General features: G+C 48.1%; 1 protein-coding gene across 1 annotated transcript in view; it reads right to left on the bottom strand.

Moving 5' to 3' along the window:
• CLNK (cytokine dependent hematopoietic cell linker) overlaps positions 1 to 16,048 on the bottom strand; it is a gene marked incomplete at both ends in the record, with an annotated part of 88,193 nt that overhangs the window by 31,279 nt on the left and 40,866 nt on the right. Inside the window, 4 exons of the mRNA XM_081082249.1 lie at positions 2,208 to 2,235; positions 10,768 to 10,881; positions 12,113 to 12,132; positions 12,343 to 12,368. Coding sequence (XP_080938375.1) covers positions 2,208 to 2,235; positions 10,768 to 10,881; positions 12,113 to 12,132; positions 12,343 to 12,368 — 188 coding nt within the window. The remainder of the gene's footprint in view (positions 1 to 2,207; positions 2,236 to 10,767; positions 10,882 to 12,112; positions 12,133 to 12,342; positions 12,369 to 16,048) is intronic.

Below are 16,048 nucleotides of genomic sequence, written 5' to 3'. Positions count from 1 at the left end.
GGGAGGTGCCTGAGCTGTTAGTGCAACAGAGAAGCCAACTGGCTGGGGGAACAGATGTTTTATCTAATTGAGACCCAGTCCACTTTTCGCTTGAGGGCACTGCATTTAAATTTAATGAGATCAGGAGAGTGGAGTGAAACTTCTCTAGTTTCTCTACTAGAACTTTTTGTGTTGTTTTTTGAAAATAAATATATGCAAGTTAAATAATAATGCTTTCCATAAGTCCCTTCTTCCCTCTATCCTCCTCCCCCTCCCCCTCCCCCCTCTCTGTTTGAGCTCAGAGGTGTCTCTGTATTTCCTAATGCAGAGAGTCCTAGGTCAGGGCACACTGAACTTGGGGCTCTCAGGGGCTCTGCCAGCTGTGGGGGCTCTGGCCTCTCCAAGGCTTCTTTCTCTTAGGGTTTTGTGAGAATTAAATGAGAACACGAGTCTCTACTGTGTTTGAAAACTATCAAGTGCTACGTGAACTTGAGTTGGGGCGGGTAGTTCATCATTTCTGATCTCCAAGGTTCTGGCCACATACAAGCGTGACATTTGTCCTATGAGATAAGAAATGGCCTTGATGCTGGCTCCGGACAAACAACGGGGAGACATCTTGGCAAAAGATAAGAAGGAAGAACGAGTTTTTCCACTAGCCGCATGGTTCCATAGATGCTATCATCTTCTAGCAAAATGCCAACCAAAGCGACAAGGAGAATGAACTGGCCTGCCTGGTCCCTGCCCCCCAGGCCTGACCTTCTCTTGTCCTTTCATACTGACCACTGAGTTGTGGACCGTGAGTGGCAGCCATCTACTACTTGGGACACATGAATCTCACTCATAGGAAGAAAGGGGTGGATCGTGCTGGGTGTGTGGGTACCACCCTCAACTTTCTCCTTCCTGGCGGCGCCTGGAAGTTAACTCCCAGAAGAGGGTGAGCTGGTGAAGTACTAAAGGAGCCAGGGCCAGCCTCTCCTTCAGTTCCATGCTTTCTCCTGGACATGACTGCCTTATGGATTAGATGGAAAAGTGACTTAAATTTTTTTTTTTTTAATTTCAGAGAGGAAGGGTGAGGGAGAGAGAGATAGAAATATCAGTGACGAGAGAGAATCGTTGATTGGCTGTCTCCTGCATGCCCCCTACTGGGGATCGAGCCCACAACCTGGGCATGTGCCCTTGACTGAAATTGAACACGGAACTCTTTAGTCTGAAGGCGGATGCTCTACCCACTGAGCCAAACTGGCTAGGGCTGGAAATTCGACCTTTGATTTTACATTCTCATAATGCCAATAAAGAAAAAAGAAAGGAAGGAAGAAAGGGAGGGAGGGAGGGAGGAAGAAAAGCCAACCTCTGCACTGGCTCATAATAAGAACCAAGTCCCTTAGGAGGCCAGTGGGCGTGAAGTGAGGACACTCACATGGTTGGACAGAGACTTTCCACCAGTCACGGTGGACTCACCACCCTCTTCCTAAGGACCTTCCTCTTTGGGGTCATAAGGAAGTAAACATCCAAAGAGGCCCTAAGATATCTCCATCTTACCTGACTGTCATGCCATTGATTGAGCCTCTGCCGCTCACCTGGTCATGTATGTGGTCGCTTTGACTTTAGCACAACTTTGCAAAGTTGAGTGCACTCATCCCTCTTTCATGGCCGGGAAAACAGAACCGGGATGGAGTGGGGGCAGGGAGATTTTCCAGAGTACAGGGAAGTAGGTTGCAAACCCAGGTCTGTGTGACTCTGTATCTTGTGTTTCTCCTACTTCACAGTCTGGCTTTCCTGTGAAGAACACCTAGCAAGGTGGACCACAGTTCCCCACATTTCATGTCTGACACACTGGATACTGGAAGCCATGGTGGAGACTCAGTCTTCCAGGGGAACTAGGCATGTTGTCACCATTGGCCCCATAAACATGGAATATGCTGGCCAATAGGATCTTGGTTTAAAATCTGCATCTTAACTTGTTTTGCCTTTAGCTTTTCCACCTTTATTTTTAATTATTTTTATTTTAAAAAATATTTTTATTGATTTCAGAGAGGAAAGGAGAGAGAGAAATATCAATGATGAGAAATATCTACCCACTGAGTCAAAGCGGCTAGGGTAGCTTTCCCACCTTTAGAATAGGGATGCGAATAACTGAGTATTTAAAGCAAATAATATCTTGCCCACCGCAGACCCTTCATGCACAAAAATTCCCCTTCTCTGTTTCCTGGGACGAAGTTGCCACTCACCTCATTTAAGTTCTTTAAGGTTATCTGTCTGCAGGGAAAAGAAATACAGTGTCACATAAAATACAGTTCATAATGGTCAAAATAAAACCATTCTGAGCCCTTAAAAACCACTGATTACCTTTTTTATTGCCAAAATCAACAGCCCATAGTCCAGTGTGATACTTATCACCCTCCTATAAAACTAAAGCCAGGTTATTTTTCTCATAATTTTCTAAGCACAAGAAGAAGTGATGAGCCAATGTGAAAAGTGGAGGCAGGAAGGACATGCATAAACTTGCTTCTCGCTTTAGGAGAATTTAAATCACGTTACCATTCCTCCTGACATTTGGTTTTCCTTGTCAAGTTTCATTGCCTCAGTCAGACTTGCTATTATTCCCTTGATTTTGAAGCTCTTGGTTTTCTTGCTCCGAGGAAGTGTGAAGGGTTCTAACTAGGAAAGCGTCAGGTACAGCATGTGTGGGAGGAAGGATGCTGCTGCTGATGGAGACCCGAGGCAGAAACCCCCTGGAGCTGAACGGTAGGGGAGGAATGCACCCGAGATCTGCTATGTGGACACCAGACAAGTCTCAGGAGAAACTCCAAGCCTTCCATTTATATTGACAGGTAAGTCAATAAGCATCTCTAACCCTCATTTTTTCTCATCAGCAAAATGGCTATAAGCGTATTCACCTTCAGAGAGTTATTGTGAGCACTGGAAGAGATGGAAATGAGAAGGCTGCATGTTCAGTGGGCTCTGTGTTTGAAAGGTCTCCAGGTCGGATGAGGAGACTGTGTAGGGAATGGGGGCGTGTACATTCTGTCTACATGGGTCTGCTGGTGAGAGACTGGGGTAAAGAAATGCCAGGAGATTAAGGTTGCAAACCAATCTCCATCGAAGGCTGTTGACCTGGAGTTACAATACTTGTATGTATCCAATTAGATAGTCTCAGAAGCACCTGGCACTCAGGTGCTACATCCTGGCCTCAGATCTCAAACAATGGGCACCTGTACTGAGGTCCCACATTCTTTTTATTCTTTTTTATTTTTATATTTCTACCAGAGGCCTGGTGCACGAAATTTGTGCACTCAGGGGGTTCCCTCAGCCCGGCCTGCGCCCTCTTGCAGTCTGGGAGCTGCGGGTTTAAGCCGGCAGTTGGATATCCTTAGCGCTGCCTCAGAGGCAGGAGAGACTCCCCCCACCTCCGCTGTGCTCCCCAGCTGTGAGCCCAGCTCAGGGCTTCTGGCTGAGCAGAGCTCCCCCTGTGGGAGTGCCCTGACCACCAGGACGCAGCTCCTGCATTGAGCGTCTGCCTCCTGGTGGTCAGTGCACTTCATAGCGACTGGTCGTTCCACTGTTCAGTCGATTTGCACATTAGCCTTTTATTATATAGGATTGATTTCAGAGAGAGGAATGAAGAGGGAGAGATGATGAGAGAGAATCATTGATTGTCAGCCTCCTTCATGCCCCACACTAGGGATCGAGCCCACAACCTGGGTATGTGCCTTAACCAGGAATCAAACCCTGACCTCTTGGTTCATAGGTCAATGCTCAACTACTGAGCTATGCCGTTGGGACAAGTCCCATGGTCTTTAACCTGGTACATAGCTCCTCTGAGATGGGACATTAACACCCTGCCTCTCCCTTTTAATGGGCCAAGTGAGACGATAACTAGGATTAGAAGTAACAAAGTAGAACGGACACCCATAGTATTAATTACTTTTGGGTTAAATTGAGGCTAATCTCAGGGCTTTCATGTTTAAGAGACCATGGCGTATTTGGAACACTACCCATCGGCCATGTGGCTTCCGTTTAAAGTGTGTCACTGATTTTAGTCCTGTGATTTTTAAGTTTCAAGGGTCAACCCATGTTTGACTCCATTTGTATAGCCTTTGAACAGTTTATGAGAACCTAAAATTTTGCATATTTATACACTTACTTTATTAGATTTACAAAAATTAATTGCTAAAGAAAGTTTTGCTGGTCGGCATTAGAAGTACTTCAACATCAAGCGAGTGAAATGTATCAAGATATTTCAAGTGGTTAAGGAGATTATACTTTTCACTTGTAAAGAAGTCTTATTGTCTAAGATCCCTTGACCTCTCTCAGGTGACAAGCAGAGTGACTGTCCTTCTGTTTTGGTAAAATCACTCGATTTATACACTTCACAGATAGAACTGGAGACTTCAGGAAAGTGAGGCTTTGGAACTGGTCACCTTAAATATTGGGTGTTTTAAGGAAGAACCCAAGGAATTGTGAGAAATCCCTACCATTGTTGTTGGACATTGAGTAAGACCCCACGTGAGCTGCTTCCCTCCCCTGTGAAATGGAGGCACCAGGCTTAGCGGGTGTGTGGGGTTCTCTCAAAGGGGATTTATGAAGGCAGAGGGACCTGCACAAAGTCACAGAAGGGCAGAGCAAGGTGGGTTCTCTGGTCTCCTCCCCACAGCATCACGTTGCCGGACCGAGTTCATCTTTGACCTCATGTTTGCCCACATTTTGTGCCTGGACATGGCTAATAGAATGTGGTCAGTGACCACCTAGCAGAGCTTTGCCACATCCTTTCCTGCGCATAACAGGTGCTCAGTGTGTGTCTGAGGATAATACCTTTTACTATAACAATAGCCCTTCTTGAGCCTCCCTTAGTTTGCAGCTCAGTTTTAAATCCTCATTCTATGGTCCGTGAGCTCTGTCACCTTGGGCAAGTGAAATTTCCTCTCTGAGGCTGTTTTCCCGCCTGTAAAATGGGTAAATCCAAACAGCAAAAAAAAGGGTTGATTACGGTTCTTATGAAATAATACTACACATGGAAGCTTCTTGGGATAAAATAACACCTTATCTCTCAGAGCACTTTTAACACTTTCTTTTAAATGAAACTTGTTATTCTGGGGTAAGTGCAGGTCTCAGGCCGTTGTAAGAAATGATGGGTCAGAGGCGTGGCTTTCACCCTGTTTCCCCTGATGGCAACATCGTGCAAAATTATGGTGATAAATCAAGTTCACACGGTAGAACCAACAGTGTCCATTCGTAAACGAGAATTGGTTTATCTTCTTCATAATCCATACATTCTCTCTTCTAAAGGACCACGGTTTCCCGATACCTATATTCTTTTTTCTCTTCCTAAATCATCAAAATATACTTTTTTTGCCACTGAAATTGCTTGAACTGATGTGTGTCAGCATGGCTGGTTTAAAAGGGAACACCTTGGCTGAGCAAATGGGTTTTCTGTTTGTTAAAACCAGGCACTTTATTTAAATTGTATTTTGGCTGAAGCCTGCACCGTGGGCCACTGAGTTTGTTGACCAGAATGGAGACACCGTGGCTCAGTGACCTCTCTGCATTTCTGTGTCCTCATCAGTGACCCGGGGACTGTAGCATTGTGGGCCAGAGTTATGCACCCCGGGACTCCAAAGCCAGCCCGGGGGCAGCTAGCGCCCAGCTGGGGTCGGTTACTCCCATGATTACCCAGGGTGGCTTTATCTGGTGCATGTGCCATGGTGTTGAGATGATGATGGATACAAATCTCTCTCTAATTATGCTCAGGAGAGTCGCAGTGGGGCGCTAGTGTACCCAGCCCCACCTGACATGCGCTTCCCTTTGAGCAGAGAGAAAACACCCCAGGCTCAAAGTTTTGGTCTGAAACTGTTTGTGTTGGGGCGAAATGTTTCCCTATTACACCAGTTTACTTTAGTTCAGAATGAACGAGGAAAGAAAGAGAAGCCCTGGCCAGGTAGCTCAGTTGGTTGGGGCATCGTCCTGATATACCAAGGTTGTGGGTTCAATCCCAAGTCAGGGCACACACCAGAAGTAACCAATGAATGCATCAATACATGGAGCAACAAATCCATCTCTCTCTCTCTCTCTCTCTCTCTCTCTCTCTGTCAAGATCAGTGAATTAAATAAAATGAGCTGAGCAAAACCTACTAAGTACATGGCTATTGTAAAAGCCACGATGATGGTCTATGATGGTTGCGAATGTTTAACCAATTGTCCCCCAACTTCAAAGTTCCCTTCTGGTGTGAGTGGCTAATGAACGTGTAAGTGGCATTTTCCTTGTCTGATTGACTTCCATTCAGTGCTTGTCCTGGGAAGCCAGGACTCAGCTTTAAAGGGGAGGATGGCGGGCGGGTGAGGACAAATGGGCTGAAACACAATGGCTGGAGCCACCTCCGTCCAGGGGAGTGGCCACTGTGCAGGTCCAGCTGCCTCCTTCCCTCCCCTCCCTTTGCCAGATGTAAATCACAGCCTCTGCGGGTTGGGAGTGGGGGAGGGGGTGGGAGGGGGGTGGGGGAGAAGGGATTCACCTCCCAGGCTGGAGGGCTATTGGAGGGAGCTGGCCAGTGCTCCTGCCTCGGTAGGAGTGGCTCAGCTCCCCAGCTGTCCTTCTGTTTTCAGAGAGAGTGACCCCAGCAGGCACCTCCGTGGGTGTGACCCTGGGACTTGAATCATCAGCAACGGCCACCTGCCAACTAGCACGAGGCCCAACAAAAGTGAATTGAGAGCTGTCTCCTAAGGCAACACTCTTTCTTTTTTTAACTTTTTGTTAATCGTCACCTGAGGATATTTTTCCATTGATTTTGAGTGGAAGGGAGGGGGAGAGACAGAAAATCCATTGGTTGCCTCCTGCATGGACCCCGACGAGGGCCGGGGGTCGAGCCTGCAACTGAGGTATGTGGCCTTGACTAGACCTGAACCTGGGACCCTTCAATCCACAGGCTGATGCTCTATCCATTGACCACACCAGCCAGGGCCTAAAGCAACACTCTTTCTCTTCACCGCGCCACTCCCAGGGCCTGCGCAGGGCTCCACAGGTTTGGCCCCTCAATAGTCACCAGCCCTGTCGCTTCGACTGAGCCACCCACTTCTCTGCCTTAGGGACCCTCTGTGCCCACTGGATAGGGAAGTGATATTTTACCAGGCACCACTGTGTGCCATCCGCTGGGCTGGGCACGTTGGCCTTCGGGCCCTTAGGAAATGGTACTTTATTGGCCGCTGGAAGGATTCAAGAAGAGAAAACGTGATTGCCTTGGAGGTGTTGGTGGTGGAGAGACCCAGTCACCTGTCATCACATCCAAAAAGGATCAAACAAGTGCCAACGGCAGCGGCTGAAACACCAGAGATGAAACATATGAGCTTCCAAAGGTTCCCACACCCCTGGGTACTGCCCCGCCGACCAAGACACGGGGCTGCAGGGGCCTCGCTCAGAGTTCAGGGAGCATCACTCCAGACACTGGACCCGGGGTGCAGACAGCTACGGCCTGGGGCTGTCCCCGCTTTCCCGCAGTAGAGTCCCAGAACTGGGTTCCCGCAGGGTTCTTAACCTGGGCTGCCCCTCAGATTCAACCGGGGGAGTTTTAAACTGGGTCTCACCTCTCAGGGCAATTAGAACTGATACCGGGAATAGTACTGTTAAAAGGCTTCCGCCTGGCCCATGTGGCTCAGTGGTTGAGGGTCGACCTATGAACCAGGAGATCACAGTTGGATTCCTGGTCACATGCCTGGGTTGTGGACTCAATCCCCAGTAGGGGGCGTGCAGGAGGCAGCTGATCAATGATTCTCTCTTATCATGGATGTTTCTATCTCTCCCTCCCTCTCCCTCCTCTCTGAAATCAATAAAAATATAATTTTAAAAAAAGGCTTCCTAATTAGATGAATGTAAAGCCAGGAAGAGCAACATTGCATTAGCACATTGAGGCTCGGTTTGCAGGAAACTGGGCTCCGGGCGCCTGATTCTGTTGGGGATGGGCAGGGCGGGGGTTGGGGGAGATGCTATTTACGTGGTTTTCTTCCTCCCTAGGAGGTGGCAGATGTTGTCCTGGGCACTTTGGACAAATCATGAGCCTCCTCACCACATTCTGTCACATGTGACAGTCACTTTCTTTTTACAGATGAGGAGAGCAGTGCTCAGCTGTTGAAGAGCCTTCTGCAATGACCCAGCGGAAGTGGCTGAACTGGGGTCCAGGCCCGGGTCTGCTGGGTCCCAATGTCGGGTTCTTTCCAGCACAAAACAAAACAAAAACCCAGAAAGAACAACCCTCTTTTCTCCATGTGAAACAAGCTGGTCACCTTTGATGTGTATCCGTCCTACCTTCTGTCTCCTTCCTTCTCTGAGTTTCAACCCCATGTCACCGTCCTAGCCCATGGGCCCGGGAGTTTTAGGGACGCTATGTTTTATGTTTCTGGTTCTGATGACACCACCTAATGGATTGGGTGGGCTGTGATTGTTGCTGCCTCCTGGTCTCTGTCTTTGAGAACAGAAATCAAAGCAGAGCACACGTGGTGACTCCTGGTCTGGCTCGGTCCCCCGTTGGAGGCCGCAGATGGGAACACATATTTATCAAACATCCACTTTGTGCCGGACTCTGTGCCGGGGAACGCACGCCAGAGCGAGACAGTCCCTCTTTTCGGCTGGAAGAGACAGGCTGTGTTCAGGTATGTTTATGAGATGCAGAGTCACCAGCAGAAAGGGCTCCAGGTCATAGCAGAGCAAGGAAGGTGACAGAGCTGGGCAGGAATCATTTAATCCTCCCGTTAGCCCAGGAGGCAGGAGGCAAGAAGAGTCCTCTCACCTCACTCTGAGAAAAACCTCAGGGAAGGTTAGTCCTGTGCCTGAAAGCCTTTTCCCAACCTTGGTGTTGAACTCTGTGCTGTGGGCCGTCCTGTGCACTGTAGGATGTTTAGCAGCATCCTTGGCCTCTCTAGCCACCATGCAAGTTGTCACTGCCAGAAGGTCTCCAGGCACTGCTAACTCCCTGGGAGACACAGTCACCCCCAGGTGAAGTCCCGTGCCCCAAATCTGCCAGCTCAGAAGGAGAGCCTCAATGATAGGGGCAGAATAGAATATTGGAGACCAACTCTAATTGTAGGAAATATGGGTCATGCTCTGTGATTGTGTTGTTCTGATTCAAGAAGGCACATTCTAACCTGCTGGGAGTTGCATGCAGGCCCTGGGAGCTCACCTGGAAATGCCGCCCACCCTCCCCAGCTGGGAGCTGCCTATTATCATGGGAAGATCAACAACCTTGTTGCAGAAAGCGGAGGCGCCAGACCTTTGCATATCACCAGCCCTTTGAAGAGCCCCAGCCTTTGCATACCCGCAGGCCTTTGCAAATCTCCATCCCGCTTTACCTGTTAACTGCCCTTTGGCCCTTTGCCTACTTCTCCATGCGATCTTTGTCCTTCTACTCAATATGAGCAGCTGGCTTATGGTGGGGGGCAAAGCAGATTTTTGTGGCTGACCTGCTGCTCTCCCATACTGCCAGTAGGACTGGACTAAACGCTCATACTAGTATATGATTCAACCCTGTCTCTGCTGAATTGGCTCCAGTAGTGACAGGCAGCCCGGACCCATTGATTGTCCGGGTACATAAACTTCAACCTGGGCTGTCTGTATCTCGACGTGAGAAATCCTGTCCTTTTCTAAACACTATGCTGACTGAGGAGGGGGCAGAGGAGGCAGGAACTGGAGTGGGGGGAGTGAAGGGGGTATGGCCTGGAAGCTGTATGTGTTTGTGAAGCTGGGAAGGACGAGCGGATGAACAGACAGCCACCACAAATGAAGAGGGGAGATGACATTTTAGGCTCTTCAGTGGCCTTGTCAGTGATAAATGGGTTTTCCATAGAAGCTGTGAGCGTGCCTGGTATTTTGAACTTCTGTATCCGAGAGGAAGGCTCACTCTAAACAACCCCGCAGGGAGACAGTGCGCCTCATTTTGTGCGGGACACGAGGGCAATGCTAGTCTCTGCCCAGACTTCTCTTTTTTCAATATATTTTTAGTGATTTCAGAGAGGAAGGAAGAGGGAGAGAGAGAGAGAAACATCAATGATGAGAGAGAATCATTGATTGGCTGCCTCCTACATGCCTCCTACTGGGGATTGAGCCCGGAACCCGGGCATGTGCCCTGACCGGGAATCAAACTGTGACCTCCTGGTTCATGAGTAGAAGCTTAACCACTGGGCCATGCCGGCCGGGCTGCTCTGACTTCACAAACAAGGTAATTCTGGGCATTCAAATGCTGGGGGAAATACACCCATCGGGTTGGCCGCACTTTGAGGCCAGAGCTGCCTGCCCACGCCCCTGCCTTTGGGAGTGAGGTTTGTCTGCAGCACCTCGTGCCTGAGAGCTGGTTCCATAATGTTTATTTGTCACAGAGGCGGCAAAGTTTCTGACAAATGGGCTTCCGTACGTGGCTGTATTCGGATGAAATGCACATACATTTCATGGTGACGGGAAGCTGGGGACCCATACCGTCCCTCCAATAGCCCGAACAACCACCTTTTGGTCGTTTTTCCATAAAAAGTCCCGATTCTGTGCTGGCATTTAACATTTTCTTGATTAACTAATTCATGTCTCAAGTGAGCCATTCTTTCAACAACTCATTTCATTACCAAAAAACTGTGTTTTCAGTTAAAGAATCCAGGGACAAGTTTCTAAGACTATTTCCCCTCCAGGTATAACTGGCCCCTCCCCACCCCATTAGGCAGCTTGATCTGAGAGGGGACTAGTCGGTTGTCCCTGTCACCCATCCACAACACTCCCCCCCCCCCCAGCCATTTCATCAGCAGCCAAGGCCAGGTTCTTACCTGGGCCCCCTCTGGACTTCGGGGAAGGGGTGCCTCTGCGGGGAGGGGGACACGTCGCCCTCTGGCTCGGGGGGCAGCGGCTGGTACTTCTTTGGAATAATGACAACAGGCAGCCTGTGTGGAGTCACAGGGGAAAGTGAGAAGCTTTGCGGCACAGGTGCCCCCCCCCCCCATGTCTGCCCTCAGTGTCCCCCGCCTTGGTGGTACAGGCCAGTGTCTGGGTGCTGACACCTGACACCTCCGCCCGGTGCATTTCAGGTGCTGCGAACGCCCAGGCGCATGTAGGTGCCTGAGGAGCCTACGTCTACCTCCCTGCCACCTGCTCTTTGGTTTGGTTCTGCTTTCTGATGTGACTTGCTTTTTTTTTTTTTTTTTTTAATCTATTTTTATTGATTTCATAGAGGAAGGAAGAGGGAGGGAGAGAGAATTGATCGGCTGCCTCCTGCACACTCCACACTGGGGATTGAGCCTGCAGCCCAGGCACGTACCCTGATCAGGAATTGGACTGTGACCTCCTGGGTCATAGGTCAATGTTCAACCACTGAGCCACACGTGCTGGGCTCTGATGTGACTTTCTACAGGGTGTCTTTGGTTCTTCAATATGCTACCTGTTTGAGTTTTAGGAGGCCCGGGGACAAGATATCACAATAGCCTTCCATTTACCCCAGACTGGGATATCTGAGCTGTTTAAATTCCCAGAGAGATGGGGACATGCTTGAACGTCAGGGGCTGCCTCACTCACCCATGTATTCACCATCCACTCCCTCACTTGGTGAGGTGTATGGGGCACGATTGACAGACGCTGGGAATGCAGACAGCAAATGACTCAGCTGCTGGCTCAGATAATTCCCTCCGGGAGGTAGAGAGAATCGGTGAGAAGGTTCTCAGGGAGGGAATGACTGAGGTACTCCCAGGAGAACAAGAGCGGCTGCCTCAGCAAAGCCCAAGAATTCAAGCCTGTTTCTCTCACCTCTGTGTCTGTGAAATCATACATGTAATACTATTTGTACTTGTATGTGTACTTATACAAATGGAAGCTGCTATCAGTCCCTTGAAGGCATTTCCCAGGCTCGTCCTATCTGGCAGATTTCTGGACTAGAAGGGAGAGAAACAGGAAGGAATAGGGGAAGCAATGATGAAGGAGGGTGTATTGAGCGGACAACTGTGAATGAATGAATGATTGAGTGGATGAATGAAGGCTTATTTAATCTAGTTTGTTGGCTAACTCATTAAAATTTTTCAATGTCAACTTTTTGTGTTTTTCTTTTTTAAATTTTGGAACTTTTCAAATTCTGGAACTTATCTAAGCATGTAGCACAGCAAAGCACCATTCTAAGTGTCTTACCGAGGAGGTGGTAAGGGAGTCTGCAAAAGGAAAGAGAATCAGAAGTTAAATTTATTGTATGAGCAGAGCTAATGGTTAAGAATTTTTTGATTTACAAACAGAAATTACAAATCCCAACTATACTTCCAGGATATAGTTTTCAAGTGATATCTCAGCCTTCACAGTGTCCACACTCCTATGCTGCTAAAGTAAGGAGTGGGCAACGCATGCATTTTCATGATTCTTCTTACCTTGTTTCTTGTAGAGGGCTTGTCTCCTAAAACATGAGAGGGAATAGCAGTAAGTTTACAGAAAATGTCATCAGGCCATTTTTTAAAAAAATGCATATTTAAATGGAAATTATTCCTATTTGAATAATCTTGATATAATGTCAATTAACATTAACAAAAATTAATTCTCACCACAGGATATGTTTATTGAATTTAGAGAGGGAGAGAGAGGGAGATAGAAAGAGAGAGAGAGAGAGAGAAAGAGAGAGAGAGAGAGAAACATTGATGTGAGAGAGAAACTTTAATTGGTTGCCCCCTATATCTCCTGTATGTGCCCTGACTGGAAATTGAACCCACAACCTCTCAGTGTATGGACAACACTCCAACCAACTGAGCCACATCAGCCAGGGCAACATTTATTGATACCGAATTAGGCTTCCAGCATGGAGGTAAATACTTTAGTTATGTAATTTCATATAATCCTCTCCTTTGTGCTGGAAATAAAGAAACTGAGGCATGGGGAAGTTAAATATTTTGCTTCCAGCCACCCTGAAGTTAGCAAATGCTAGGATAAGATTTCAGGTCCCCTCTTAATCACTAATTCTTGATTAGAATGAACATTCTTTTACATATAGCAATCTCATTAATTCAAGTTCCTTATTTGTGAAACAAGGTTGGACTAAACTGGCTGTCGGACATCCCCCGAGGGGTCCCAGATTGGAGAGGGTGCAGGCTGGGCTGAGCCCCTCCGCCCCCCATGCACGAATTTCATGCACCAGGCCTCTAGTTGAATAGAATTACCATTCTCCCTATTTTGTTTCTGTGTTGGAAAATACTCTTTAAATAGCTAGGGTAGGCCTCCCGGCATGAGTTCAAGCACTGATGGCAAATGGGAATCGTGGGTGTCATTGGAAAAACACAAAATATGACCCAGGGCGTGTTTCACCAGCAGCAGCAATATAGTTCATGTTGTATCTTTGGCTATTGGGATGATATCACCAAAAAGTTTAGACCCCATGTTGCGTTCTTAATGCGCAAAATTAGAAAAACAGAAAATGAACCTGCCCTCATTTTATTGAGTATTGGCTTCACCTCCCAAACTCCTTGGGGAGCCAATTGGCTGCTGGTACTGATGACCTTCCCTGTGAAGCTAGATGCTGGCCTTCCTAGCAGTCTTCTTTCATAGCCACCACTCGCCTATGGGGGATCAATTCAATTCATGGGAAACACAATTCAATAAAGTGACTGAGTGTCCGAATTCAATAGGGACATTCCATTTATTGTTCCAGAGATATCTATCTCATCTGCTTCAGTGGCCGGGAGTTCAGGAGAGGATATCCATCTTCCTTTTATTCACTGACATTATTGAGCACATAGCATGGGTCAGGCATGGATTCATTTTCAATATATGTGTTGATGTAGTTGTTGGGGAATGTAATATTGCAAAAACAAACAGACCAAAAAACAAAACCACCAGAACGCTGCTATTCCCACATAACTTACATTTCAGTGGCAGGAGATAGAAAACAAATAAGCCTATGATGACAGGTGATGACAGGTGCCACAAGAAAAATGAAGCAGGGTGAGGGACAGCCAGCATGGAGAGGGAGAGATGGGGGGGGGGGGGGGAGGTACTGTGTTTTAGGCAGACTCCTGAAGGCCTCCTGAATAAGTGATGAGAACGGAGGCCGAGGAAGGTGAGGGAGCATGGCATGTGAATATTGGGCAGAGGGAACAGCAAGTGCAAAGGCCCTGGGTGAGATGGGGGAGGGTAGGTCATGGAAGTGGAGGTGCCCAGGTCATAGGGGTCTCATCGGCTGTGGTAAGAACTCTGCCTCAGCCATGGTGCATCTTTTTGTTACACAGCCCAAGGTCTGTCTTCATTGTAATGTTGGGTTTTCTCTGGCATCACTTAGTAGTCCCCTCACTAGAATAATCTGGGTGTGCTATTACCAGCAGCAATGACAAAAATCCCCAAGGGTTTCACCTACATCAAACATGCCTACTCGTGGTAATTTATGTCATCATGCTTCTCCCATTCATCACTTAGGTCAGTGATTTTCAACCTTTTTCTTTTAAGAAAATATTGAGTTCAGAGAGGAAGGGAGAGGGAGAGAGAGATAGAAACATCTATGATGAGAGAGAATCATTGATCAGCTGCCTCCTGCACGCCCCACACTGGGGATCGAGTCCACAACCTGGGCATATGCCCTGACTGGGAATTGAACCCTGATCTCCTGGTTCATAGGTCGAGGCTCAACCACTGAGCCATGCTGGCAGTGCCAACCTTTTTTTAAAAATTATTATTTTTTTTAATTTTAGAGGGAGAGAGGAAGGGAGGGAGGAAGAGGGAGAGCGAGTGAAAGAGAGGGAAGCATCAATTTGTTGTTCCACCTATCTATGCATTCATTGGTTGATTCTTGTATTTGCCGTGACCATGCATTAAACCCAAAACCTTGGTGTATTAGGATGATACACTAACCAACTGAGATACCTGGCTAGGGCTCAACCATTTTTATCTCATGGCACACATAAACTAATTACTATAATTCTGGGGCATACCAAAATATTTATTTTTTGCTGCTCTGTAAAAAAACAAAAAACAAAACTGTAATTCTGATTCATTTACAGTGATTGGCGATTGTTGTGTTGGCCGTTGTCATTTTTAATTTTTTTGGCTTTTGAAATAGTCTTTATTTCTGAACATTCCTTTACAACCATCCTCCCCAGGATTGACTCGCACACATGCAGCTGGAGGCCAAATACCTCTCCCCGTCCCAAGCAAATCAGATTCATGTTTCTGATTGTAGGACACTTTGCCTTTGAGGTCCCATGAGCTCCCCAACCTTTGCTCCTGCAATCCTGTTCCCGGGCTGGGCCCCCCCCCCCCTTGCCCCATTCACACTGAGCATGAACCTGAAATGTATGTGACCCCTGCATAATGTACCCCAAACCGAAGTTTCAGCTTCCAAAGGCCCAGAAAGAAGCCTTTGCTGGGTTCGCCCAGTGAGCAGGGTCACTACAGGGGCACGTCATGGGCTCCATGAAAATGCCACCTTATAAAACTTCCTTTGTCTAAAAGATGCTTGGTGGTAAGATGGATGGTCCTGGGCTGTCCTAACTCCCTCAGTACCCCCATGAGCTCAGCGTGGATCAGGGCAAGTCTCTCTTGGTTGACAGTCCCTTGGGTGTTGTAACACTCCAGGGGGACGGGGTACACCTCGACCTCTAAACTGCGCAGCCCGGTTGTGTGGCGCAGCAGCTTCTCCACGGTGGCCACGGGGAAGTTGTTCATACAGATGGAGAAGAGGCTGAGCTGGTGACAGCGGCTCAGGGCAGGCAGGATGGCCTCGACTTGGGAGTCCGCCATCCCACAGTTATCCAGACCCAGGGTCTGGAGGGTGGGTGCCACTGCCTCCAGCAGAGCTCGGAGGGGCTCACTGAAATCTACAAGGCTGAGGCCAATAAAATTCAGGACCTTCAGCTGCCTGAGGTTCGGGCACTGGAACAGGTGTGTCAGGTCTGAATGCGTCAGCCGCTGGCAATGTGTTAGGCAGAGTTGCTCCAAGGGAGTCTGCAGGCACCTGAGCATCTGGTCCAGACGGCCTGGGAGGAAGGAGGGAGAACGCATGTAGAGCTCCCGGAGGTGCCCCAGCCTGAGCATCTGAGAGAAGAATTGGGAAAAGGATCGCTGCTCCTCCTGCTCCTGCCTTTCCCACTCCTGCTC

This window comes from Myotis nattereri (assembly GCF_964212035.1).
Source record: "Myotis nattereri genome assembly, chromosome: 1".
Taxonomy (NCBI): Eukaryota; Metazoa; Chordata; class Mammalia; order Chiroptera; family Vespertilionidae; genus Myotis; species Myotis nattereri.
Note: the sequence above shows the minus strand (reverse complement) of the source record. Positions and strands in the feature narration are given on the sequence as shown.